Below are 22,545 nucleotides of genomic sequence, written 5' to 3'. Positions count from 1 at the left end.
TCCATATGTGCTCTATATTTATCAACAGGCATGAGCAATTCTGATTTTCACACTGTTGCATTATTTTTTTTCTTTTCTTCCTGTACCACAAACCACACCTGAATTTATCTACGTTTGGTATGTGACCATGTTTATTTTACTACACTAACATGTTACATACTGTTTTACTGTTGTGCATTGTATTGATTTGTAATGGCACAGACTTGCCCTGGCGAAGGGGAATACTCTCCGAAATGCATTGGCGTACTTAGTCTACTTAAATATGAGATGTGCTAGCCGCTTCCTCACTAAGAATTAGTGACTTTGCCCTGAACATTTTTGACACACATCAAGGACTCTCATTATTTGGAAACTTGCCATGTTCCGTTTATGTATTAGGCTTTATATATTTTGAAGATTTCTCTGATAATTTCACAACCCATGCTGGGTTGTGTGACTGGGTTTGTAATCTAGTCTCCGTCCTCACATGTTTTTTGAGTCAGGGTGTCTCCAGACTCATCGCAGCCAGCTCCTGTAAAACTTTGACTAATTACAAATCAGATTTTATTTTTGCAAACGGATTACCAGATTTGAAGCGACTTTATCCTGTGGTGCCCACTTATTCTCTTTTTGCCATTTAGAATTACAGCCATCTGCTGGGGGTTGGGTCTATTTGACCTAAAACATTTGACCTAACATTTGATCGAATTTGTTTGACCTCTTTTTCTGTCTAAAATGCGGGGAGATACCCCTGAAAATCACCCCCTACTTGCACTCAACCTCATCTATACCCTTACCCACCCCTGTATATATATTTAATTACATTTGACTGAAAAAAAGAACATAAATTCCTTCAAATGTTTTAGGTCAATTATTCTAATACCTCTGCTGGGACTTCATGAGGCTCATGAACGTGTCAAAGCAACGCTTCTCTCAAGCTGGGGTGGAGCGGTCTACTGGAACTTTGGGCTGGGCCCTACCGGAGCCCTGTCTGGAATACGTGTAGCTCACCCCGGTGTTGCATACCGATAATGACGGTACTGGGTAGGCCATGCACAACGACATTTGAGGCGTATGCATGGGCAACCACTCCAACCTAGGGGTGAATTCTTGCCTTGGTGGCTAGAGGCGGACTGCCCTGTGTGGTGTTGTCACAGCACCATCTTGCCCCCTGGAGCTACCATTTTATTTGGTTGAGCAGGAAAGCGTGGGATCTCTGTGTCCGCTGTCGTACCTGCACGAGCAGGCACCTGTTTGCCCTCCAGTGGTCACTCTGTACTCGTCGGCACCTCAGGTGTGGACCTGGGAGGCTTGCCACCCTTTGGCTTGCGCCCTGTAGTGCTTTTCACGTAAAGGAGCCCCCTCTGGCCTGGACTCCGTGATAGAGCAATGCCCCTCAGGAATTTCCCCGTTATCAGAACCTTGCGGTCCTTAACCCGCGAGGATCCTTTGACTCATCGGTTCGAAGGCCTGCAGCACGGGGAGCCTCAGGCCCGTGACTGGTAAGAGGATCAGTACGATCCCTACCACTTGGGGTGTTCCCTGGAAAGGAAATCGCCCCTGCGGGGTGCCTTATTGAATAAGGCACTTACATTGGGCCTTGACTTCCGGCGTACATACTCCTTCAAATGTTCCGGCAGACATCTAGTTAAAAGCTCCCTCCACCTGACAAGAGGTTTTTGGCACTCACTTTTTCGACTTTGGAAGGATGAAAGGCTGAGTCGACCTCGGCCAGATTTGAACCTGTAATCTGCAGATCTGACAGACCACAGCAACAAGCTCTCAACCGGCTGAGCTATCATATCGGCTCCTGGGCTACACCGCTGCAGCACATGCCGTGCAGAGTAAATACTTCGAACTTCATTGATCCTCTGCTTGTATAACAAGACACTTCCTCCTGCAATTTTAGCATTCCTGACCAAAGAGGTCAGGCAGAGCCTGCTCCTTTGTTCGCAAAACAAGTATCGCCTGTCGCAGCTTGATCGTGATGACTACCACTACCAAACATTTTCTAGTCCTGGAATTCTCCTGTGCTGTGGTGGTCTGCACCCTATTGTGCCAAGGGTATCTAGCTGTCCAGCCTTTATAACCGAATCACTGCTGCCTGGACACAAACCCGACACAGAACGTGACCCCTGCGCACCCGTGCCCCTGGATCTCACTCGACCAGACACAGCACAGAAGTGGGCCCAGCAGAGTTCAGAGCTCCTGAAGTGGCTATAGAAGAAGATTGGAGTAAGGAGGTGAGTTTACATAGCTATTCCTACCCCATTCCCACCATAATGTTGAAAGCACTAGCCCTATGTCATCCTTGCCTAAGATCGGTGTTGGCCTTGTCAAGAATCCCACTTGGGCTTCCTCTAGAGTGGTGGGAATGGAGAAACTTGTAAGAACTTTACATACCTTTAAATTCATCTTCTGGAATATTTTATCCTGACTGCTGGCTTTGTCAGCTCTTGTTTTGCAATCCAATGGTAAACACACCTGCAAAGTATATATTGTGGAACTTGTAACTTTTGAGCATTAAGCCTCAATTCCTAGCATGGCTGGACACATCAAGGACTAGGGACCCTGTCTTGTGTTTTTCTGAGTGTTCGCTTTACTTAGCTGTCTAAACTGGTTTAAATTACTGCTCTACTTTTATCACTTGCTTTACAACAGTTATGTATAGTGACGATCTTGAAGTAAAGTGTTGCTGTTCTGTTTGCAGAACCCCCAATGGTAAATGCATATGATAATAATTGTGCAGGAATACTTACTTGCATTTTCATTGCTCAGAGTGTATCTTACAGGCCTAGGGCTGGGAGATATGGATCAAAAGTCATATCTCGATATTTTTTGGGCTGAATGGCGATATAAATATACATCTCGTTTTTGTTTATGTGGGTTAAATGCTCAGTTGTAAGTCGCAAACTACATTCAAGATGTCACCAACAGCTTTATGTATAAGACAATCAAAATAAAGTGCAAATACAGGGCTCCTCTTCCTGTTTGAGAATACTCACAGCTGAATAATTATTGAAATAAAAATGGTAGTATATGTTATGTAAATATCTCAAAATATATGTATAAATCTTGATGTTAACAATAGTCTCCTATATATCGATTTTGAAAATATATTGATACATCGCTGAAACTCGATCACCAAACCTATAAAGGCCTAATGAATAATTGCATGTGGTTTGTACTTTTCTGTCTAACTAGAATTATTGGAATGGTCTGTGTATGACTAATCACACGCCCCTTCGGAGTTTATGCCTTACTGTTCTGCAACCCTACCTTGACTGGGTTTGGGTAGACAATCTTTTCTGTTCACAGTAATAAGTTCTCTCAGAATCCACCCACAGGGTTAAGAAAATCCATCTTAACTCACAGAGAGGCCACTTTGGGCGTCAACCACACCCTAATCCTCAGTGTCCCCCATTTAAGCTGTTAAATCATGCGAGCTGGCCCACCCCCCCCCCAAGGTGATCTTTCTAAAGTAGCATGCACTGCCCATTTAAAGTTGGGCGTGCAATATCAACTATATATTTTAGGTATTAATATTTTGGTACCCACAGAGAAATATAGATGAAAATGTAAATATTATCTTTGTGAAGAAGTTCAAAGGAATGTTGGCCTGGCATCAGAACCATATTCTACCCTCCACAGAAACAAATACCTTTCCTCTTTCAGCATTCTAATTATTCCATTTGAAGCTACATCTTCAGAATCTGATGGTCTTGACAGGTCATTAATAGCTTTTAGATTTCCATAAGGGTTTAGTGCCCCAGGGGTTAGTACATAACATATGTTTTGGGTACTTTCAATTAGGAAGTTCTAATAAGGCAAATTGGGGGCTGTAACCAGAGATCAACGGTGGCAGGATTGGTTCACCTTTTACAACTGCACATTTCAAAACATTCTGTGATCTACCCACCTTGACATGTCTTGAGCATATATATATCATACTGCAAGGGAATTTGTGGTGGCCAACCGAGCAGTCTCATTTCAGCTCAATCACAAAAGACAAGATATCCACTTCCTGAATGCCAATTCTCTGCAGCAGTCATTTATAACAGAGTCTAGCAGAAACACAAGATGTTCACAAGATGTACTGCAGTCACGGCAGTTCTCCAGTTGCTTCTTCACAAAAGTAAAATAAAACCAAACTTGGATAACAAGTTATTTTACATGTGTGTAAATGCATATGCATTTACTGTCCAACATTATAGCTAGCTCAAACTGGTTATAAAGGAAAGCAGATGCCAGATCACACATGCGGTCACTATCATTAGTACTTCAGCCATGTGTACATCAATGTTAGGAATAAAATCAGAGTGTGAAATAATTTCTACATATTTATTGAAGAAATAAATGCTCATACCTCAATGCATCAGCACCATAACTGTTTATGACTGTTACTGGATCAGGGTAATTCTTCTTCCGTTTGCTCATTTTTTGACCATCGCTACAAACAAAAAGCAGATGTTTAGAGAGGAGAGCCCAATTGTGATATAAAATAAATAGGTCAAAGAAAAGAAGTGCCATCTTCTTTGGGCGCCACATTTCTTCAGTCTCGGGTCAGAAATTGCCAAATAAGGGCATGCACTTTTGTGCCCATTTGTATCCCACTTCAAAACAGATTTATAATTTTGTCATTTGAAACTTCACATTATGTTCACTCATTAAATTAGAGGTTCTCTCAGCAGTTGTACTCGACAAGACATCTATTTTGGACCATATATCGATCTATTACATGGTCTCTTTCAATGCATCTAATCCTTATATTTTGACACATTAATTTTTAAAAACTGCACAGGTGTGTGCAGTTCCACAACCGCCATTTTATGATAATATAATCAGTTGATGGACCAACCTAAGTTCACGTGCTCTGGGCAGCAATAAATCATACCTTCCGTTGCTCTATGTGTCAGCATGCCATAGCGCTATGATACGCCTCATTTCATGTCGTCCGTGCATGACAAAGATCCTCTGTATGGAAATGGCAAGACATCTCTATGCTCAATAAATATCGGCAAACCCTTTCTCCTTGTCAAAATAATTGTTTCTCCTGTCTTCCTGGCCGTCCTTTTTATTCCAGGCCTTTAAGACTCATTCTTTCTTGGTGAGTTAATCTACAAAAAGTTAATTCCACTACTTCAAATTAAGTGCTTTCCATTTTCATAAATCCATAATATATAAACCATCGGGTAAACAAGATACAAAAAGGTTTTTCAAATCAGTATGCTGATTCTTGTGGAAAGGATTACTTTGCATGTTTGTGTCTATTGCAACTGTGTTTTTATTTTAATACATAATTGAATATGCATTGCTTTTCTCAATATAATTTGTCTCTTCTCCCTTTTTCTATAAATACTTACATTTTCTTTTTTCCCCCACAGTTTGTTTTCATCATTTACAATTCTGAAACATTATAGCCGGTATTAACTGTTAATGTATGAACCGGAATTCACAGATGAGGAAATGCTTGTGAGGACAAGCCAGGAACACAATGTTGAAATGACATAGCAGTGGTGACTATTCACACGACCCCAACAGAGAAACAGAAGATGTTTCGACTTGGTGTGTATGCCTTCCATATCGATTGATACCAACTTTGGTAAAAAACACACATTGCAGCAAAAACTCCACCTGCATGGGCTACAAATCAGAAGATGATCTTCTGTCAATATGCGCGACATATCAAAGCATGCCTTACGCGTTCTGTTTTGAGAATGTGGATGGTGCTTATGGATGAACTTCGTGGGAACGATCACCCTTGTGTTTGGAGCCATGAGTAGCTATTGGGTTTATCCCTTTTAACTGAATAATCCTTGCTCTATTGCCTTTTAAATTGGTTTACAATACTAATGTGATTCTCCACTATGTGTTCAGAATATTACTATTTAGGCATTTATCCTAGTTACGTTATGCTCAACAAAACATTCTTTTTGAGAGTCAATTTGTTGTAAATCGTATAATCCACAGCCAAGCCAAGTCAAGTCAAATAGATTTATTCGGATTTCTCGATTAAATCAAAAACAATGATTACACAATACAATTCATAAGATAAATCTACTCTCCCAACATCCGAATTAACCCATTATAGAGTAATAAAAACATTCTTAAAACTGTATCTTCCTTAATAGATGAAAAACTGTATTTACTAATGTTATCTGGTTTTAATTAGACCATCCTTAATGAATGCTCCTCGTACATATTCAAAGATTATAAATGTAATCATCTCTATTGCAGTACATTATTAAAATTAGAGCCTCCTGATAGGTCCTAAGTTTTGCTTTTTGGAAATGGAACCTAAGTCACTTTTTCTGCTGTGCAAGGTAGTTCCCATAAACAAGTATGAAATGCCCCAAGTATGCCTTGCCACCCATACCACAGTTACATTTCGTAGACTCTGTCCCCCTTTCCCAGGTATTACGAGCTTTCAAAGGGAAAACATTAAGTCTAATCATTAAAATACATTATCTACATACATGTGAATTAATACTTCTAACTTCTCTTCTGAATACAGTTGTGAGCCTTATACAGTGCAAGGGAAGAGACAACGTACACACGTTAGTCCTGTCATGTTCTCCATGAAACTGCCTTCCATGTCAATTTGTTTATTTAAAAAAAATCCCTGTGCCGTTAGTTCTTTCAGTCCTCCTTGGCCCCACTTGTTTAAGAGCACAATCCTAATTACACCAAATGTATTTACTTCTAGAATGGGAACAGAACATCTCTCCCAGTGCATTCTATATATTGGGATTCCTCAGGTTCAAAACATGCGTCTATAATAGAAAAGTAACCATTGGAAGTTTTGCCAAAGCGGCTATGTTTGGGATCCCTAGCTCCAACCTAATTGCACTATTAGGTGCACCCGAAGTAAGAACAGTTAACTTCTTACACAGTTTATTCTGGGCCACCCCGAACTGCTCACACTTTATGTGCTCCCAAATCTCACTCCCATAAAGGAGCATTGTCCCTGCTTTAGCCATATATCAGTATATTAATTTTACCTGGGAGATCATTCCTTTATCTCTCCATACTAAAGACTGAGGCGGTATAAAAGCATTGCAACCATAAACTGGTTCTTGAGCGTGCAATGAGGGCTTCAATAACTGCCATAGCATTTGTATATCTCTACTCCCTTCTGCCACGGTCCTGGCTCTAGCATCACGGCATTGCTTTTTTTGTTATTAACCTCCTCCTGAGAGTGCCTATATTCCCTAAATACCTTAACAGACAATAGGGAACGATGCTAGGAATCATGCAAATCTTAGCTTTTCCATCCAGATAAACTTCAGTGCCCATCAATGCCAATGCCGCTCTAAATTGGATAATACATGCCCTCAAATGCTGATTGTTAAAACCAATCTGTACACAGTATAACGGCTCATGGTTATGCCCAATGTGCAAGTAAGCCACTGAAACCACAACCCACTATATGCCGACATGCCCCAGCACCCTGAACTTGAGATGTCATTACATGGAGCTTGTCCGGAGGGAAACAGGGATTCGCCATTTAGGTCAGGCCATAAGGTTTTTAAGACAGTCACCTCAATCTCACAATGTTTTTGCAACAGCAAGATACATGTATAGAGTGTGGTTCCACAGATCAAAGGTTTTGCAAAATACTGCTAGGGGATTGTAAACCCCAGAGTTATTGTAAATTGAATCAAACATTATTACTCTGATTTGATCTCATCTGGATACACTGAAGCTGAAAAGTCTGACATGTTAGAGATGGTTGTACTGAGACAGACTGCAAGTGTAACTCTCCCAGAGAAAGACTGGGGAATGCTCATTTTATGAGCTGCAAGGCTTTTATTTATTTACCTTAAAAACTGAAAATGTTTACATTATTTCTTTATGGAATTAATGTTTTAAGATGTATTTTTATTACTGGTGTACTTGAAGGCTTTTTATACTGTACAAAAGCTTGTTTGACTGACTGAATAAACCATCAGATAACATTTGTACAGAGGATAACATTTTAAAAGATATTTCACTACTTACCCGAATCGCATGTAATGCATTTAAGAGCAACCTCTTATAGGAGTATGTATTCCGATAAGATAGTCTGGCAAAGGTCAAATTAAATTGGTCTTTCTCCATCCTTCCAGGGAGATCTGCTGCTACTGCAAAACTCTTTGTAGGGGCTTATCGCCCAGAAGGATGTATTTGAGCATGCATCCTGTTGATTTAACAGGTCACTTCACTTGCCATTCACGTTGCATCATGCTGTATTATTCGGGAGGTCAATGATCCGTTAGTAAGCTATGAAAGGGGGTGGGGGGGACATCCTCCAATTTTTTTGTGCATACATCCACCCCTTCTGGTTATGGGTAGACGTTAAGTGTACCTTGTCAGTCTTATAATGAACATTGGATTCTGAACATATGGACCTGCCTCTCTGGTCCTTAACTTTGATGTATTTTTACAGCTGGCTCTTCCCTTGGGAGGCCCGCCCGACATACTCTTCCACATGTCATAATCACCACCTTATTCTTATAGCTGGGCAGGACGAGGAACCGCCTGGGAGATATATATGGTTATTCAAAACACCTTTTTGCCGACCCCAAGGCAGGTGGACTAACCAAACTTATTCAATCAGGGCACCTACTTCACTTTTCTCTACAATAAAGGGGACTTAGTAGATCTTTAATCTCCCCTGCGGTTGACTATGGAAGCTAGGCGGCCTAAAATGGATGAGACGCCCCCAGCGTACTGGGTTAAAAGGTTCTCCAAGCTAGGAGCAGTGGGAGGCATGGGGGATTCTGAGGGAGGGGGGCATGCCATGCTAGGTCCCAAAATCATACTTGACCCTTGCCTCAGACCATTCTGTTGATACCTCAGCCTGGCCCACAGCTTGCATGGATAAGGGATCTGTAATAACGCCTGCTATCGACGGAATCAAACTAAAGCCAGAAGATTTGAACATCTGGCTGATCTATTTTTGACTTGGAAGTTCATTATATCCCCCGAAGGATATACTCTCCTCTAAGGGCCTCCTTTTCTGATAAATTGATCGAAGAGATATCGCACGCAGTTTCAAAAGGGGATGCATCTTGTGAGTTTTTACAAGGAGGGGGAGAAGCACACACCAATCCTGAGGCGATGTGGACAATCCTCAAACAAATTAAAGTTACTCACTGTAGTGACTAGAGTACTCAGTCCATAGACCCCGAACCTATATCCTTGTAGGCGTCCCCAACATGGGGACGGTTTCAGAACCATGGCAGCGAAAAATTGAGCTTCCCCTTCAAATTAAGTACAGCATGCTGGGGCATGGCCTCGGGCGTGTGAATGCTCCGCCGATGCCCCACCCTCCGGCACCTCACATCAATCCCCTTTGAACACTTTGGACGCTTAGATAAATGGCTACACTTATACATATTAGCCCCTGGCATACTAGCGGGGGAAGGTGGGTGAGACGGATGGAGGAAAAGGGACTATGAGTACTCTAGTCACTAAGGTGAGTAACTTCAAATTACTCATTCGTCCCGTCCCCCTTCCTTCATCCTTGTGGAGGATTTCACCTAACAAGAAACAAAGGATAGAGATGTGACAACCTGTGACTAGGACAAAGCAAAAAGGTTCTTCAGAACCACCTGACCAAACTCTGCATCACGCCTGGAGCTGGTGTCCAGTGAGCAGTGGTTACAGAAGGCTGACGGGAGTGGCCAAGTAGTCGCCTTGCTGATGACATCCCATACGCGCGTCTCTGAAACGCAACACTGAGGCATTGGCTCTGACTGCATGAGCATGAATCCCCCTCAGGCACAGGTTTGCCCATGGCTGTATACGCCTCCAAAATGGCTTGAACCATCCAACGGGCAATGGAAGCCATAGAAGCCTGAGTACCGGAGTAGGAGCCCTAAAAGTCACAAACAAAGCCTCAGACATCCTGTAGGATTTCATCCAAGAGAGATATAACTTAAGGACCCACTTAAGGTCCAAGGAATGCAGGGCCCTCTCTCTCTGCCTCCGACTGCAGGTGCGGGAAGAACACCGGCAGGCAGATCTCCTGATTCAGGTGAAATGGAGAGACCACCTTGGGGAAGAAATTTGGGCGAGTGTGCCAGAGGACCTTGTCAGGAAACGTGGTGAATGGCTCACTCAAAGACTACACCTGCGGCTCACTGACCCTGCACGCAGAGGTGAGAGCCACCAATAAAACAGTCTTCAGCGTCACCAAACGGATGTCCATAGAAGCCATTGGCTCGAAAGGTTTAAGTTGCAAAGCTGCAAGAACCACATTGAGGTCCCAGACCGGATGAGGTCTATGCACTGGAGGAAACCGCCTAGACAACCCCTTAATGTAGGCCTTAACCACTGCGTTGGCTGCTGAAAACACATGCTCAGAGGAATTCTTGTAAGTCCTGATGGCCACCAAATATGTGCGGCAAGTACCCACCTGGACTCCAGAACGAGCCAGGTGTGATGAAAAAGCCAGTACGTCATCCAGGATGAGGCTGTAACCCACAGAGGCCTGGAACTTGCAGAGAGTCCATTTGAGCAGAGGGGTGGGCAGGAATGCATAACACCTGCGGCCATGGCAACAGATCTGGAAGGCGTCTGCAAATGACCCCCGACATGCCCTTGAAGCAAACTGGGGGAACTTGGTATTCCGAGGGGATGCAAACAAATCCCGGTCCACCAACACTGGAGCAGAGTCAACAAGGAGTCGTTGTGCAACTCCCACTCGTAGGTGTTGCACCCTAAGTGACTCAATTGATCCGCTTCTGCATTGCTGTCTCCTGGGAGGTGGACAGCCGAGATCCAAATCCCCTCTGAAAGGGCCCATTACCAGATCAAAACCACCTCCATACAGAGGAGGGGGTGCGGGGAGGTGCGATGCTGTCCAGCTTGTTCAGGTAAAACATTGTAGCACAATTGTCTGTCCTGACTGGAACCGACTTGTCCCTGAGGGCCAAAAATTCCTTGAGGGCCAGGCCCACTGCCCTGAGCTCAAGCAGCTAAGATATTCAGGAGGACTTCCATCCTGGACCACGCACCATGAATCGCATATCCCTCCAGAGGAGTAGCCCCACAGCCGGAAAGAGAGGAGTCCGACGTCACCACCGAGGGAGGCTCCAGTCAGGTGAAGGGGGTCCCCCACTGAGACAATGTCCTCCATCAGCCACCAGCAAAGATTGGGCAGCAGGAGCGGTGGGCAATGGGATCCTATCCGACTCAGACCCCATCGCCTGATCCCAATTGGCTGCCAGGTGGAGCTGGAGGCACCTCATATTGAGGCAGGCGTGCTGTACAGTGAGCCTGCAGGAGGTCATCAGTCTCAGAATGTGCTGGATCCACCATGCCAAGGTGGTCGAGTTAGCCAGAAGGTGTCCCACCGCCCTGCAGAGGGACATAATCCTCAGGTGTGAGGAACACCCACTGACCGGTAGTGTTCCAAACCACCCCTAGAAAATCCCGTTTCCAAGGCTGGCATAACTGCGAGTCTCTGGTTGAGAGAAAACCCTAGCTGATCAAGGGTATCTGTCAATCTCTGGCCAGAGTGCACACCCCTTTGGGTGACCTCCCTCCTCACCTACCAGTCCAGATAAGGGTATAGACGATGGCCCTCCAAGTGGAGAAGGTCTGCCCTTACATTCATCAACTTCGTGAAGAGACAAGTGGCCGAGTTCAGGCCGCAGTGCAGCACCTTGTACTGGCAGTGGCACAACAAAATTGTGAACCACACAAACTTCCGATGCAGTTGATCTATGAGTACATGTAGGTATGAATCCTTGAGGTCCAGGGAACACATCCATTCCCCTGCACACAGAGACTCGGCTATGTGCACGGGAGCAATCATCTTGCCGGGTTCCATCAGTAAAGACAGATTTAGAAATGACAGGCCCAGGACTACCCCCAGGCCAGACTGGTAGTTATTGTGTACCGCAATAATACTGGAAAAGTAACCAAAGCCCCTGTCTAGAAGAGGAACCAGTTCTATCGCCGGAATCTCCAATAGCGAAAGGACTTCCCGTAAAAGAGCCGGGGACCAGATCTGAAGATGAGGAGGATCGGATGGTAGAGGCAAAGGAAAAGCAATACTGAAGCCTTTGGAGTCTACGGCTAGGATCCACGGGTTGCTGAAAAGACACTGCCCCCACCTCTGAAGTCAGAGGTGGGGGCAGGGGCAGAAGAGGAGGAGCGTAAAAACCTGTGCAATGTTCTCTGCTGCTTCCTCCTGTTGTCACTGCGCCACCTTTAGGGGCCTCAGTGTACCATGCTCTCGGAATCCCTTCAAGCTGGAGAACGAGCAGGGCTTGAACTCGGGTCCTACCCTGGGTTTGAGCGAAGGATTTCTGACCTGGTTTCCTCAGGATTGTCGAGGACTTGGTGTTTTGAGTGGAGGTTTTCTTTTGATAATTCAACATCAGCAGACAAATGAAACAGGTCCATGCCCTCAAAGGCAGAGCCAGGATTCACTCCTGCACATCAGATGAAGACTTTGTGGCGTGCATCCACGCCGTATTTCTCATCTTGACCCCCCAGGCAGAGCCCTGTGCTGGCTGTATCGAGGTGGGCGACCGAAGATTCCATGAGGTCCTGCGTAATGGCCCAGGCAGCAGCCAGAACGGCCTTGAAGGAGGCTTGCTTGTCCTAAGTGAAGTCAGGCAGAAATTCCCCAAGCTCCCACCAAAGCTTCTGGTTAGCTTCAGCCAAGAGGGCATCGCTTTGGCCTGCCTCAGATGCAGCCCGAGATGGATTAACAGTGCTTTCCCAAGGACTCAAGGACCTTGTCCTCCTTGGAGAGGAAACTGGAGGCAGCTCCCATGGAGGAAGACGCAAAGACTATGGTTTAGAATACAAGGCTGCCGCAGTCACCACAGAAGAATGGGGCAGCGGATAAGAGGCTAGGAGGATAGGATGCCCATACGTCAGTCTAAACCTGTTGTCCAACTTCTTGTTCATCTGGGCGTTGGCCCTGGGCTTTCCCCAGACCTTCAGAGCTACCTACAGGACATCCTTCTGTAGGGGAATGCCAGACCAAAATGTGGTGCATTTGCCCAAGTCCCCCAAAACCCCTGCCAGGCCGTGAAGGCAGTCATGACAGGCCTTAACAGATGCTGAGGGTTCATCATCCTGGGCGGCATCATCTTTGTCAACATCGCCCCCCCTTACAGACTGAGGGGAATCCAGGCCCTGGGACAACTGAATTGATATTTTATTTATATTGCGCTCGTACATATACGCACAAGACAAATGTGCCCATGGATTGCCTGCCAGGTCCAGAGCCGGAGACCGGTCCAACGGCTGTTGAGGAGAAGGGCCGGGTCAGAACGACGGGTGGGGCCTGAACCGCAGGAGCCAAGAGCGTGGGAAGAGTACCTAGAGGAGGGGCATGAGGTGGCACCACCTTCGGGATGATCTTCACAATGTACTTCAGGAGTTCCTTCATCTGAGGGGAATGCACGAGGAGGAGGAAGCGCTCGAAGCTGTCCTCACAAGGCGTCTGATCCCCAGGGGCCCGGCCCTCTGAGGCGATGGCCCTCCGCTCCTGGTCAAAGCGCAGAGGTGCCTGGTTTGTGTAGTCGTATGGCTGTGATGGGTAGCTGCGGCCCTGAGGGGACCAAAATCATGCACTATAGGATCCGCTGGTAGCCTTAGGGGCCTTGGGACTGCCAGAACCTAAATGTAAGGAACCCCTATCCATGGGAACCCTGGGGAAGGAGTTGCCGCGCTGCAGAGCCATGCTTAACAGATGGCCTACCTTGTCTTGACGAGAAGTTTGATGACAAAATCCTTACGGTGGGGTGAAGGAGGTGTGGAAGATCTCCCTCCACCGCGACAAATGATTCTTCAAAGCCCTGTGACAGAGTGCTGCAAGCCGGACATGTGTCCCAGCGATGGTCAGGCCCCAAACACTATTGACAGAGTGCGTGGGGGTCTGAGGCTGGGAACGAGCAGTCGCATGAGGCACATCGCGCAAAACCTCCTGCAGCCGAAATGCGCTGGGGTTGAGAGACACCGAAGGGTAGTTAAGTTAAATTGAAAAAACAGAAAAGAGAGCAAGCGGAAAGCTAAAAAGGATAGCGCTGGCTGCCAGTTCAGGCACTGTCCGGGCGGAAAAAGGGACCGACATGATGGGCGGGAGGGCGATTCCTCAGCAGGGCGTACCCATGCCCAAGGAGGCGCCCCCATGCGCTATACAAAATTTAAAGGGGAAGCTCAATTTTTTGCTGCCAAAGGTTCCGGTACCGTCCCCATGTGGGGGAACGCCCACAAGGATGGAGGAAAGGGGACGGGACATACGAGTACAAGTAGAGAGGATTAACAGACAACGGCTGGAGCTCACTAAAAGTTTAGCGGAAGTGATGGCAACCAGGAAAATCAACTTTAGGGTAAGCAACCTTAAAAGACAAGAATGAAGGGGCTCCAACGGAGCGCCCATTAAAAATGGAAACACTAAGTTTAAATCACATTGCAAAATAAACTGGTGTGGGGGAAACCTATTAGAAAGACCTCAGGAATTAGCTAACTATGAGGACTGTAAAGAAAACAAGTCTTGCTCTGGGATCCTCTCGAAGACCAAAATGGAGGCAAGATACTGTGACGAATCCATTGGTATTGTTACTTCACCCCAGGAGGGGGACCTTTCCCCATGGGGCCTGTGAGGTGGGGCCACTACCCAAAGGTCCCCCCTGGGGGTGGAACTCAGTAGGAGGATCCCATGGGAGGGGACCACCCCTCTGTGGGAGAAGGTAAGACTATCAAGGGAGAAGGTGGTGCGTCAGCCACCATGCAACCATGGATTACTCACCCAACAACAAGGATGGGGCCCAAGCACTCCCACCTTGGATGTCTTCTCTTTCTTATGTTAGTTACTTTATTCATAGCAACTCTGTCTATCAGGTAGACCACACTGTGACAAGGAAGAGTGAGGAACTAGTGAGAGTAGATGGCTCCAAAAATACTGACACTAAGAAGAACAGGGCAATTAGGAGCCCTATGCAGAACCAAGACAAACATACTAGCTATCTGGGATTCGAAAGACAGCTTACCATAAAAACCAACAAAGGACTCTCCTCTAAGTCAGTCCAGCCCCACAGGAGCATCGAGCTGGGGAACGAAGCAGTGAAGGGAGAACGCACTGCAGAACAGGATGCTGGGAAAAAGAAGTCAGCGACCGAGAAGGCTGAACTGAGCAAGGGCTTGAATTTATGGCCCTTGGAAAGTGCATCTGTTACTGGATGGGATTACACCAGAAAAACTCAAGAGTCCAAATAACCAGACAAACTCAAGTTGTTTTATTAGCAATTATCTAAAACGGGGAGTTACAACGGACATGTGCTCATTATCAGCGATTTCCACATGAAAAACAATGATCTACTCTTTTCTTGTGTCATAATGGCATCGCACTACGTGGCAATAGTGAAAAACCTATCAAGGGTTGAGATTGGTTATGGGACACTTCTATATATACAATCATATAGGAGCTAGGCTTGTTATTGGCTGTCCGATATTGGGTGGACAACTCATGACTACCCCTTCTAACGTGTCATTTTAAGAAAAATCTGTTACACAGCTTGGTTTCTCAAGCTATAAGGTCCTTCGTTATATGGACTAATGCAATTGGTTGGCACAATTGTACCATGTCTGGAACATTTGGGTCAGTTAGCAGCACGTAAGCCAAGACCCAGGTACAAGTAGATAGGACATGAAGCTTCCTTACCACCCAATTTGCGCAACATCTTTCATCACCCATGCCTTCTGCCATGAAATTGTCTTTGTATTTGGCCTTGCAGAGTATTCTTATCCTAGGAATGCAACTGGAGTGAGGGCAAATGCTATAGTGTCTGGAATTCCAGGTTCAAGCCCTATTTCCAGCCTCAACTCAAGTGACAAGAGACCACGATTGTGTTCATTCTGCAAGCTTTTAAATGTTTTAACGAATAAAGACATGGCATCCTTTGTGTTCTTGCTTGCACCTTAAGGTGAGTGCATTCATCCTCCGCACACATGTTCCTCTTCAGCCTTGATAGCTGAACTCAACTTCTCAGTTCATGACCTCAGGCCAGTCAGCATCCAACGAAACTCCAACAACCTGCTATTCCACTGCGACACAGCCTGTCATTTTCTCTCCATGGTTCTTTGGCTTAATTATTTCATGATACCAATGTCCAGTTTCTGTACAATGGCGGCACCGCCTGCATTCTATCTACTACTTGTAGATAGCCTATATAACTTGATCTATCTTGCATTTCAGTTTATGTACAGTCATTGTACTTCTGATTTCTGCAGCAATTTTTAACGTGTAATCCTCTTTTACAAGTTTAAGGTTCACTTGATCCTTTACTTCGTAATTTCTCCGTAAGGCTCCATACATAGTCTTCATTCAGTATTTCAGGAAGATGTGCACACTATGTCATCAGTCCATTTTCTTAGCTCTTTCATATTCCTCAGGAATCTCCTCCTGCAGGCATTGATCAACTCGAGGGTACATTCGATAAGGTTGTCTTAAGGGATACCTTCTTCCAAATACTCACTGTGATATTGGTACAATAGCCGGTGTTACAGGGCACGGCCTCATGTCTCCAATACAGGGGAGATAGGTGGGTAGGATCTCCTGCGGATGTGTACATGTCATGCGCCGCCCGTGGAAATGTTGGCAAAAATGGAAGTTCCAGTGATTCGAATCTAGGTTCTGTTTCTTCCTTGAGCGGTCTAGTCTTCACCTAAGATGGCCGCCACGTCTATATTGGTGGGCGGAGACAGTGGCTCAACGCGTTGTATCCGTCTCTTGCTTCTGTCTACGTGCTGCAGTACGAGTATTGCCCTCTTCAGTTGGGTCGGTCCTTTCATCCCCAGACTTTATGCCTGTCTATCTTCAAGCTGCACCTTCTTTCAAGCTCCTCCGCCTTATCTCCTGGGAGCTTAGATCAGAAGGCAAGGCCATAGATACCTCTGTACCTGGTCTACCAGGTGGAACAGATTTATGCCGCTACCTCCAGCTTTCAACCCATCATCTGAGCCCCAGAGAGAGAGATGGATTCAATCGTCAAGCCTTCATTTTCTATGTAATCCACAGAGCTCAAGTTCATCCAGGGTTTTTTGTGCCAAGGTGGCTTCTTTCCAGTTATTGGGGGCTTGCTCCTCGGGGTTCCACTGGGCTTGGATGAACAATCAGGCCAAGGTGGCCTCAGAGGGAGCTTGCCCCTACCTTCACGAAAAGAAGGAGAAGATTATCAAGGAACCAAGGAAGTCTCGCCGCAAGAAGAGGTCAGAAGCCCAAGACCGCTCCATAGAAGACACAGGTGAGGAGGAAGCTTGGGAGGAATCCCAAGGGCGTGACAGCACATCTGCTCCTCTACAGGCTCACCTAAAGGCTGGCAAACCTGACGTACGGTGGCAGGAACAAAGCCATCCGTGTGGGTCCAGGCGAACCTCGGCGTAAGGCTAGAAACCAGCGTGACGGAACCGCAGAGAGTAGACCACGAGGGCCCAGGGAAAGCCACGGTAGCTTGCAGGTGTTGCCAGGGACAAGGACCCTGTGGGACTAAGTTTGAAGATACTCAGAGGGGGATCCTAGAGGCTGGGGTGAGGGGGGGAAGTGCAGAAACATCTTTGCCAAAAGTGGGACTAAACAGAGAAACAAAACATACTGCATGAGAGAGCACCCCAATGAAACCAGGAGAGAGATAAGGGTCTGGGAGTCGAAGGTCAAGAGATCTGAAGAATTATATAGGTTCTGAAGAATTATATATGGAAGATAGTGAACCGGGCCCGAGAAAGACAAAAACCTGAGAAAGGCCTCTGGGCACCACATAACCAAAAGAGAAGACCTGGGAAGATAGATATCCTTTGGTGAAGGTCAGAAGACCAACAGGGAAGAGAAACATTCTTTAGTCCGAGTCAAGAGAAGACCAGTGGGAGAGAGAAATATCCTTTGGCAAAAGTTGAGAGTAGACCAGAGGATGAAAATAAATCCTCTGATAAAAATCCCAAGATCATTGCGACTGTTGGAAGAGAGCCTGGAAGAGGCTTTGGGAAGGGTGACATTTTTCCCCCCCATCTTCATGGAACTGTAAATGTGTAGAACTATACAGAAAGACCTAGTGACGGACAGGGGAAGTAGAATATTCTCACATCATTAAGAACTGCCTAAGACCACCCAGAAGGAAGGAGCCACCCTTCTGGAGTTACGGTGAGACTGGTTATTTAATTTTTCTTTTGAAGTTTAAGAGACGGAAATAGGTTTGAGACATACGACAGTGAGCTATTTAATTTTGATGGACATTCTAACAGCCATAGTTTTGTTTGAAGCAGGGACAAATTATAAGTCACTCACTGTAGTGACTAACGTACTCTTATTCCTTGGTCCACTTTCCTCCATACTGCATGGGCATCCCTTCCAAGGGACGCGAGACGGAACCTTTTTCACCAGAAAAACCTTCTTACCCTTTAAATTTAGAGGCGCGCGGGGTGCGGCGCTGGGAGCATGCGCTGCCCTGACTCCGCCGCCACACCTCAGTCCCCATTGACGCGTCGACAATAGATTAACATTGCCTAATGACACCAGTTTTATTGGGGGGTGGGGTGGAGGGGGATGGTGGGACATATGGAGGAAAGGAGACTAAGAGTACGTTAGTCACTACGGTGAGTAACTTATAATTACTCTTACGTCCCGTCCCCTTTCCTTCATACTGCATGGGCGATGACAGAACGTAGCCCTAGGGTGGAGAGGAGAACCTCCCTAAGCAAATAGGTTCTTGAGAAACGCCTGTCCGAAAGCTGCATCCGATCAGGAGTTGGCATCCAAACAGTAATGCTTGCAGAAAGCGAAGGGAGGGGCCCATGTGGCCGCACTGCTAAGGACTTGCCAAGGGACATGGCTCTGGAAAGCGATGGCCGTTGCCTTGGCCCTGACTGCGTGGCCATGCATGTTTGCCGGAAGAGGCTTGTGCAGCCCCTCATATGCTTCCTTGAGGGCGAAGACCATCTAGCAGGATATGGAGGCCTTGGAGGCCCGATAGCCTGGTCTTGCACCTCCAAAATTGACAAATAGGGCGTCTGACTTGCGGAAGCCCTAGGTCCTGTCAAGATAGACTCTCAGGGCACGCCTGACAGCTAGGCAGTGCAGAACTCTCTGTGCCTAGTCCTTAGGATCAGCAAAAAACATAGGAAGCACTATTTCCTCATTTAAATGGAAAGCAGATGGCACCTTAGGCAGAAACGTTGGGTGTGTCCGCAGGACAACTTTGTCCCTGTGAAAGGTAGTATATGGTTCCGAGGCAACCAGCGCCTGGATTTCGCTGACTGCGCGCCGAGGTGAGGCCGACTAGTAAGGCCGTCTTAATGGTAACCAGCCTGATGTCCCCAGACGCCATTGGTTCAAATGGTTTGTGCGCAAGGGCGCCCAAGACTATGTTCAGGTCCCACACAGGGTGTGGCCTCTTGATTGGCGGGTAGAGCCTTGTTTGACAATCAGATAAGACCCCCTCCTCCAAGTTTTGTGCAGCCCGGATGGCTGCGAGGTAGGTTCGGCAGGTGTCACCTGCACGCCTGAGTGGGCTAGGTGCGCTGAGGAGAGCTCGTCGTCCAAAGTACATACCAGGGGTTCGATGTCCTTGTAGTCCGCCCAGTGGCAGAACCTGGTCCATTTACTTTTATACTGAGCCCTGGTAGCCTTGCTCCTTGCGCCCTGCATTATCTCCAGATTAGCCTGGGAGAGGCTGAAGCGCTTTAGCAATATCTGCTCAGTAATCACGCTGTGAGGGCCAGCTTCTGTGGAGCAGGGTGGATGACCCTGCCCCCCTGCTGCACCAGAAGGTGTGCTGGGACAGTCGGGAGGAGAATCCGAGGCATCTCCGAGAGGCTGAGCAGCCCTGAGAAGCATGGCCTTGCTGGCCACCATGGAGCTATTAGAATGATGTTGAGCTGGCGAAACTCCTTGCTCTCGCGAATTACTCTGTGAATCAGCGGAGTGGGCATTAAGGCGTAAGCAGTAGGGCCGCTCCATTGACAATGAAATACGTCGCCCAGGGAGCCAGGGCCCTGTCCCAGCCAGGATGCAAACTGCGGGCACTTTCTGTTGTGCCAGGTGGCAAAGAGATCCACCTGGGGGAAACCCCACCTGCTGAAGATCTCCCGAGTAACAAGGTAGTTTAGCTGCCACTCGAAGTTGTCCACTCCCAACCTGCTGAGCTTGTCCGCCTCCAGGTTGGAGTCCCTCGGAAGGTGGACTCCTGTGAGGTAGAAGTCGTTTTCCAGGGCCCACTCCCCACATGCTGATTGCTGTTCTGCACAGTGGAGGGAATCTGGTGTCTCCCTGCTTGTTGACATAGTACATGCTGGTCGAGTTGTCCGTCTGGATGAGGACAACCTTGCCCCTGATGAACAGGAGGAATGCCCCAAGCGCTAGCCAGATGGAGTTCAGCTCCAATCAATTGATGTGGTATTCCTGCTTGTGTCGTGCCCGGGTGCCGCGGACAGAGAGATTGTCCAGTGTGGCTCCCCATCCTGAGTCTGTTGATGGTGACCTGCGGGGTGGGTGTTAGGCAGAAACCTGTGCAGTTCCCTTAGGGGCCACTGCAAAAGATTTAAGACTACAGGTGGTTGGCAGTAAACCCAATTGGTAGCAGTCTGTACCACGCAGATTTACCTGGTAGCTGTGGCTGAGCAGTCAGACTTCTCTCAAGAGGAGTTAGGCAGTATATAGAGTATACACAATAGGTACAGAGATACAGTAGCACAAGCAAACACTGACCAGAGCTTTGGTGTAAAAGTATATAATTATTTAAAGACACACTTGTAAATTACACTAGCACAAAAAGAGGTAAGTAAATTCAACACACAGTCAATATTATATGGGATACATTACTCACCGTAATCGTATTTCTGATGCTTGTATCTGCTTAGATTCACATACTGTGCATAGGCCGACATCTAGTGGAAGCTGCAGAGTATTACAGTTTGTTTTTCGAAACTCGAAAATGGGCGTCGACAGAGGGCGTGCCAGTAATACTATCCCTAGTGTGACGTCCACTGTACCCAAGATCCCTCACACGTCTAGGATCCTCAGATTGTATTTTTTCTGACATGAGGTAGCATGAGGAGTAGCGCAAATACAGATAATCCAAGCAGATAGACAGAAAGGTAAGACTACAAGCCATCATGCGTCTTCTCTCAGAGGGGAGGAAGGGTGGGTCGCATGTGAATCTAAGCAGATACAAGCATCAGAAATACAATTACGGTGAGTGATGTATCCCTTCTGAGGCTTGTGGAATCTGCTTACATCACATGCTGTGCATAGATTAGCGAGAAGTACCTGAAGGAGGTGGGATGTGAGAAGGGTCATGAGCAAATAAGTGTCTTAGAACCGCTTGTCCCACTTTTGTATCTGCCTTGGAATGGGTGTCAATGCAGTAATGCTGAGTAAAAGTGTGAATAGAGCTCCAAGTAGCTGCTTTGCAAATGGTGTCAAGGGGTACATTTGCAATGAAAGCCAGAGTGGCCCCAATGCCTCTAGTAGAGTGGGCTCTTGGCGTGAAAGGCAGGGATCTTTCAGAAAGTGAGTAACACAGCTAGATACAGATAATAATCCACTTCGAGATGGCACCTTTAGAGACGCGATCCCCCTCTCTGCCTGTAGCTACGGAGACAAACAGTTGATCTGTTTTCCTTAGCGGTCTGGTCTTATTTACATAGTAGAGGACCGCCCTACGCACATATAGGGTGTGTAGTTTCACCTCAGCCAAGCTTTGTGGGTCCTGGAAGAAAGCCGGAAGCTCGATGGACTGGTTTACATGGAATTTAGATATAAATTTAGGTGAGAACCTAGGGTGTGTGCGTAAAACCTGTTTGTCTTTATGGACAGTAAAGAAGGGATCCTGCATTGACAGAGCCTGAATTTCACAGACCCTTCTTATAGAAGTAATAGCTACTAAGAAGGCTGTCTTATAAGTCAGGTGTTTGAGACTGCTTTTATGCATGGGTTCGAAAGGGGGGCCCATGAGCTTGGCTAGCACCACATTAAGGTCCCACCCTGGTGGTGGGTTTGAAATAGGAGGGTGAAGTCTCTTTACTCCTTCCATGAAGGCCTTAACTACTGGTACTTTCCACCACAAAACCTTGCTATGGGAAGTGGTGTAAGCCAACAGGGCTGCCAGGTGTACTTTCAGTGAGTTAAAAACCAATCCTGCATCCAACAGGTGGAGCATGTATGTAACAATAGTGGAAGGAGTGCAATCAACCGGGTTGATTGATCTACTCTGGCACCAGATAACAAACCTCTTCCACTTGTCAAAGTAACAGTGTCTTGTGTTTGGTTTCCTAGATTCCTTTAGGATGTCCATACCCCTCTATGGCAAATTGAGATGTCCAAACTCTATGACCTCAGGAGCCATGCTGCCAGGTTCATCGAGTTGGGTTGCTGGTGCAGTGTTTGACGTTGGTGCTGGGACAATAGGTTGTACCAGGCTGGAAGTTTGATGGGCTCGCACACCGCCATCCTGCGTAGGTGTGGGAACCACGGTTGTCTTGCCCACATGGGAGCAACTAGGACGAGCGTCATCGACTCTCTGTTCATCTTGTTCACCACTTTCCTGATGAGGAGTTGGTGGAAAA

The 22,545-nt window shown here is 46.6% G+C and overlaps 1 protein-coding gene across 1 annotated transcript in view; it reads right to left on the bottom strand.

The window, feature by feature from the left end:
* Positions 1 to 22,545, bottom strand: part of IARS1 (isoleucyl-tRNA synthetase 1) — a 2,025,584-nt gene that overhangs the window by 1,116,144 nt on the left and 886,895 nt on the right. The window contains exon 18 of the mRNA XM_069643896.1: positions 4,346 to 4,429. Coding sequence (XP_069499997.1) covers positions 4,346 to 4,429 — 84 coding nt within the window. The remainder of the gene's footprint in view (positions 1 to 4,345; positions 4,430 to 22,545) is intronic.

Source organism: Ambystoma mexicanum, chromosome 2p (assembly GCF_040938575.1).
Source record: "Ambystoma mexicanum isolate Mex_15411 chromosome 2p, UKY_AmexF1_1, whole genome shotgun sequence".
Lineage (NCBI taxonomy): Eukaryota > Metazoa > Chordata > Amphibia > Caudata > Ambystomatidae > Ambystoma > Ambystoma mexicanum.
The sequence above is the reverse complement of the archived record's forward strand: the minus strand, read 5'-3'. Positions and strand labels throughout refer to the sequence as shown.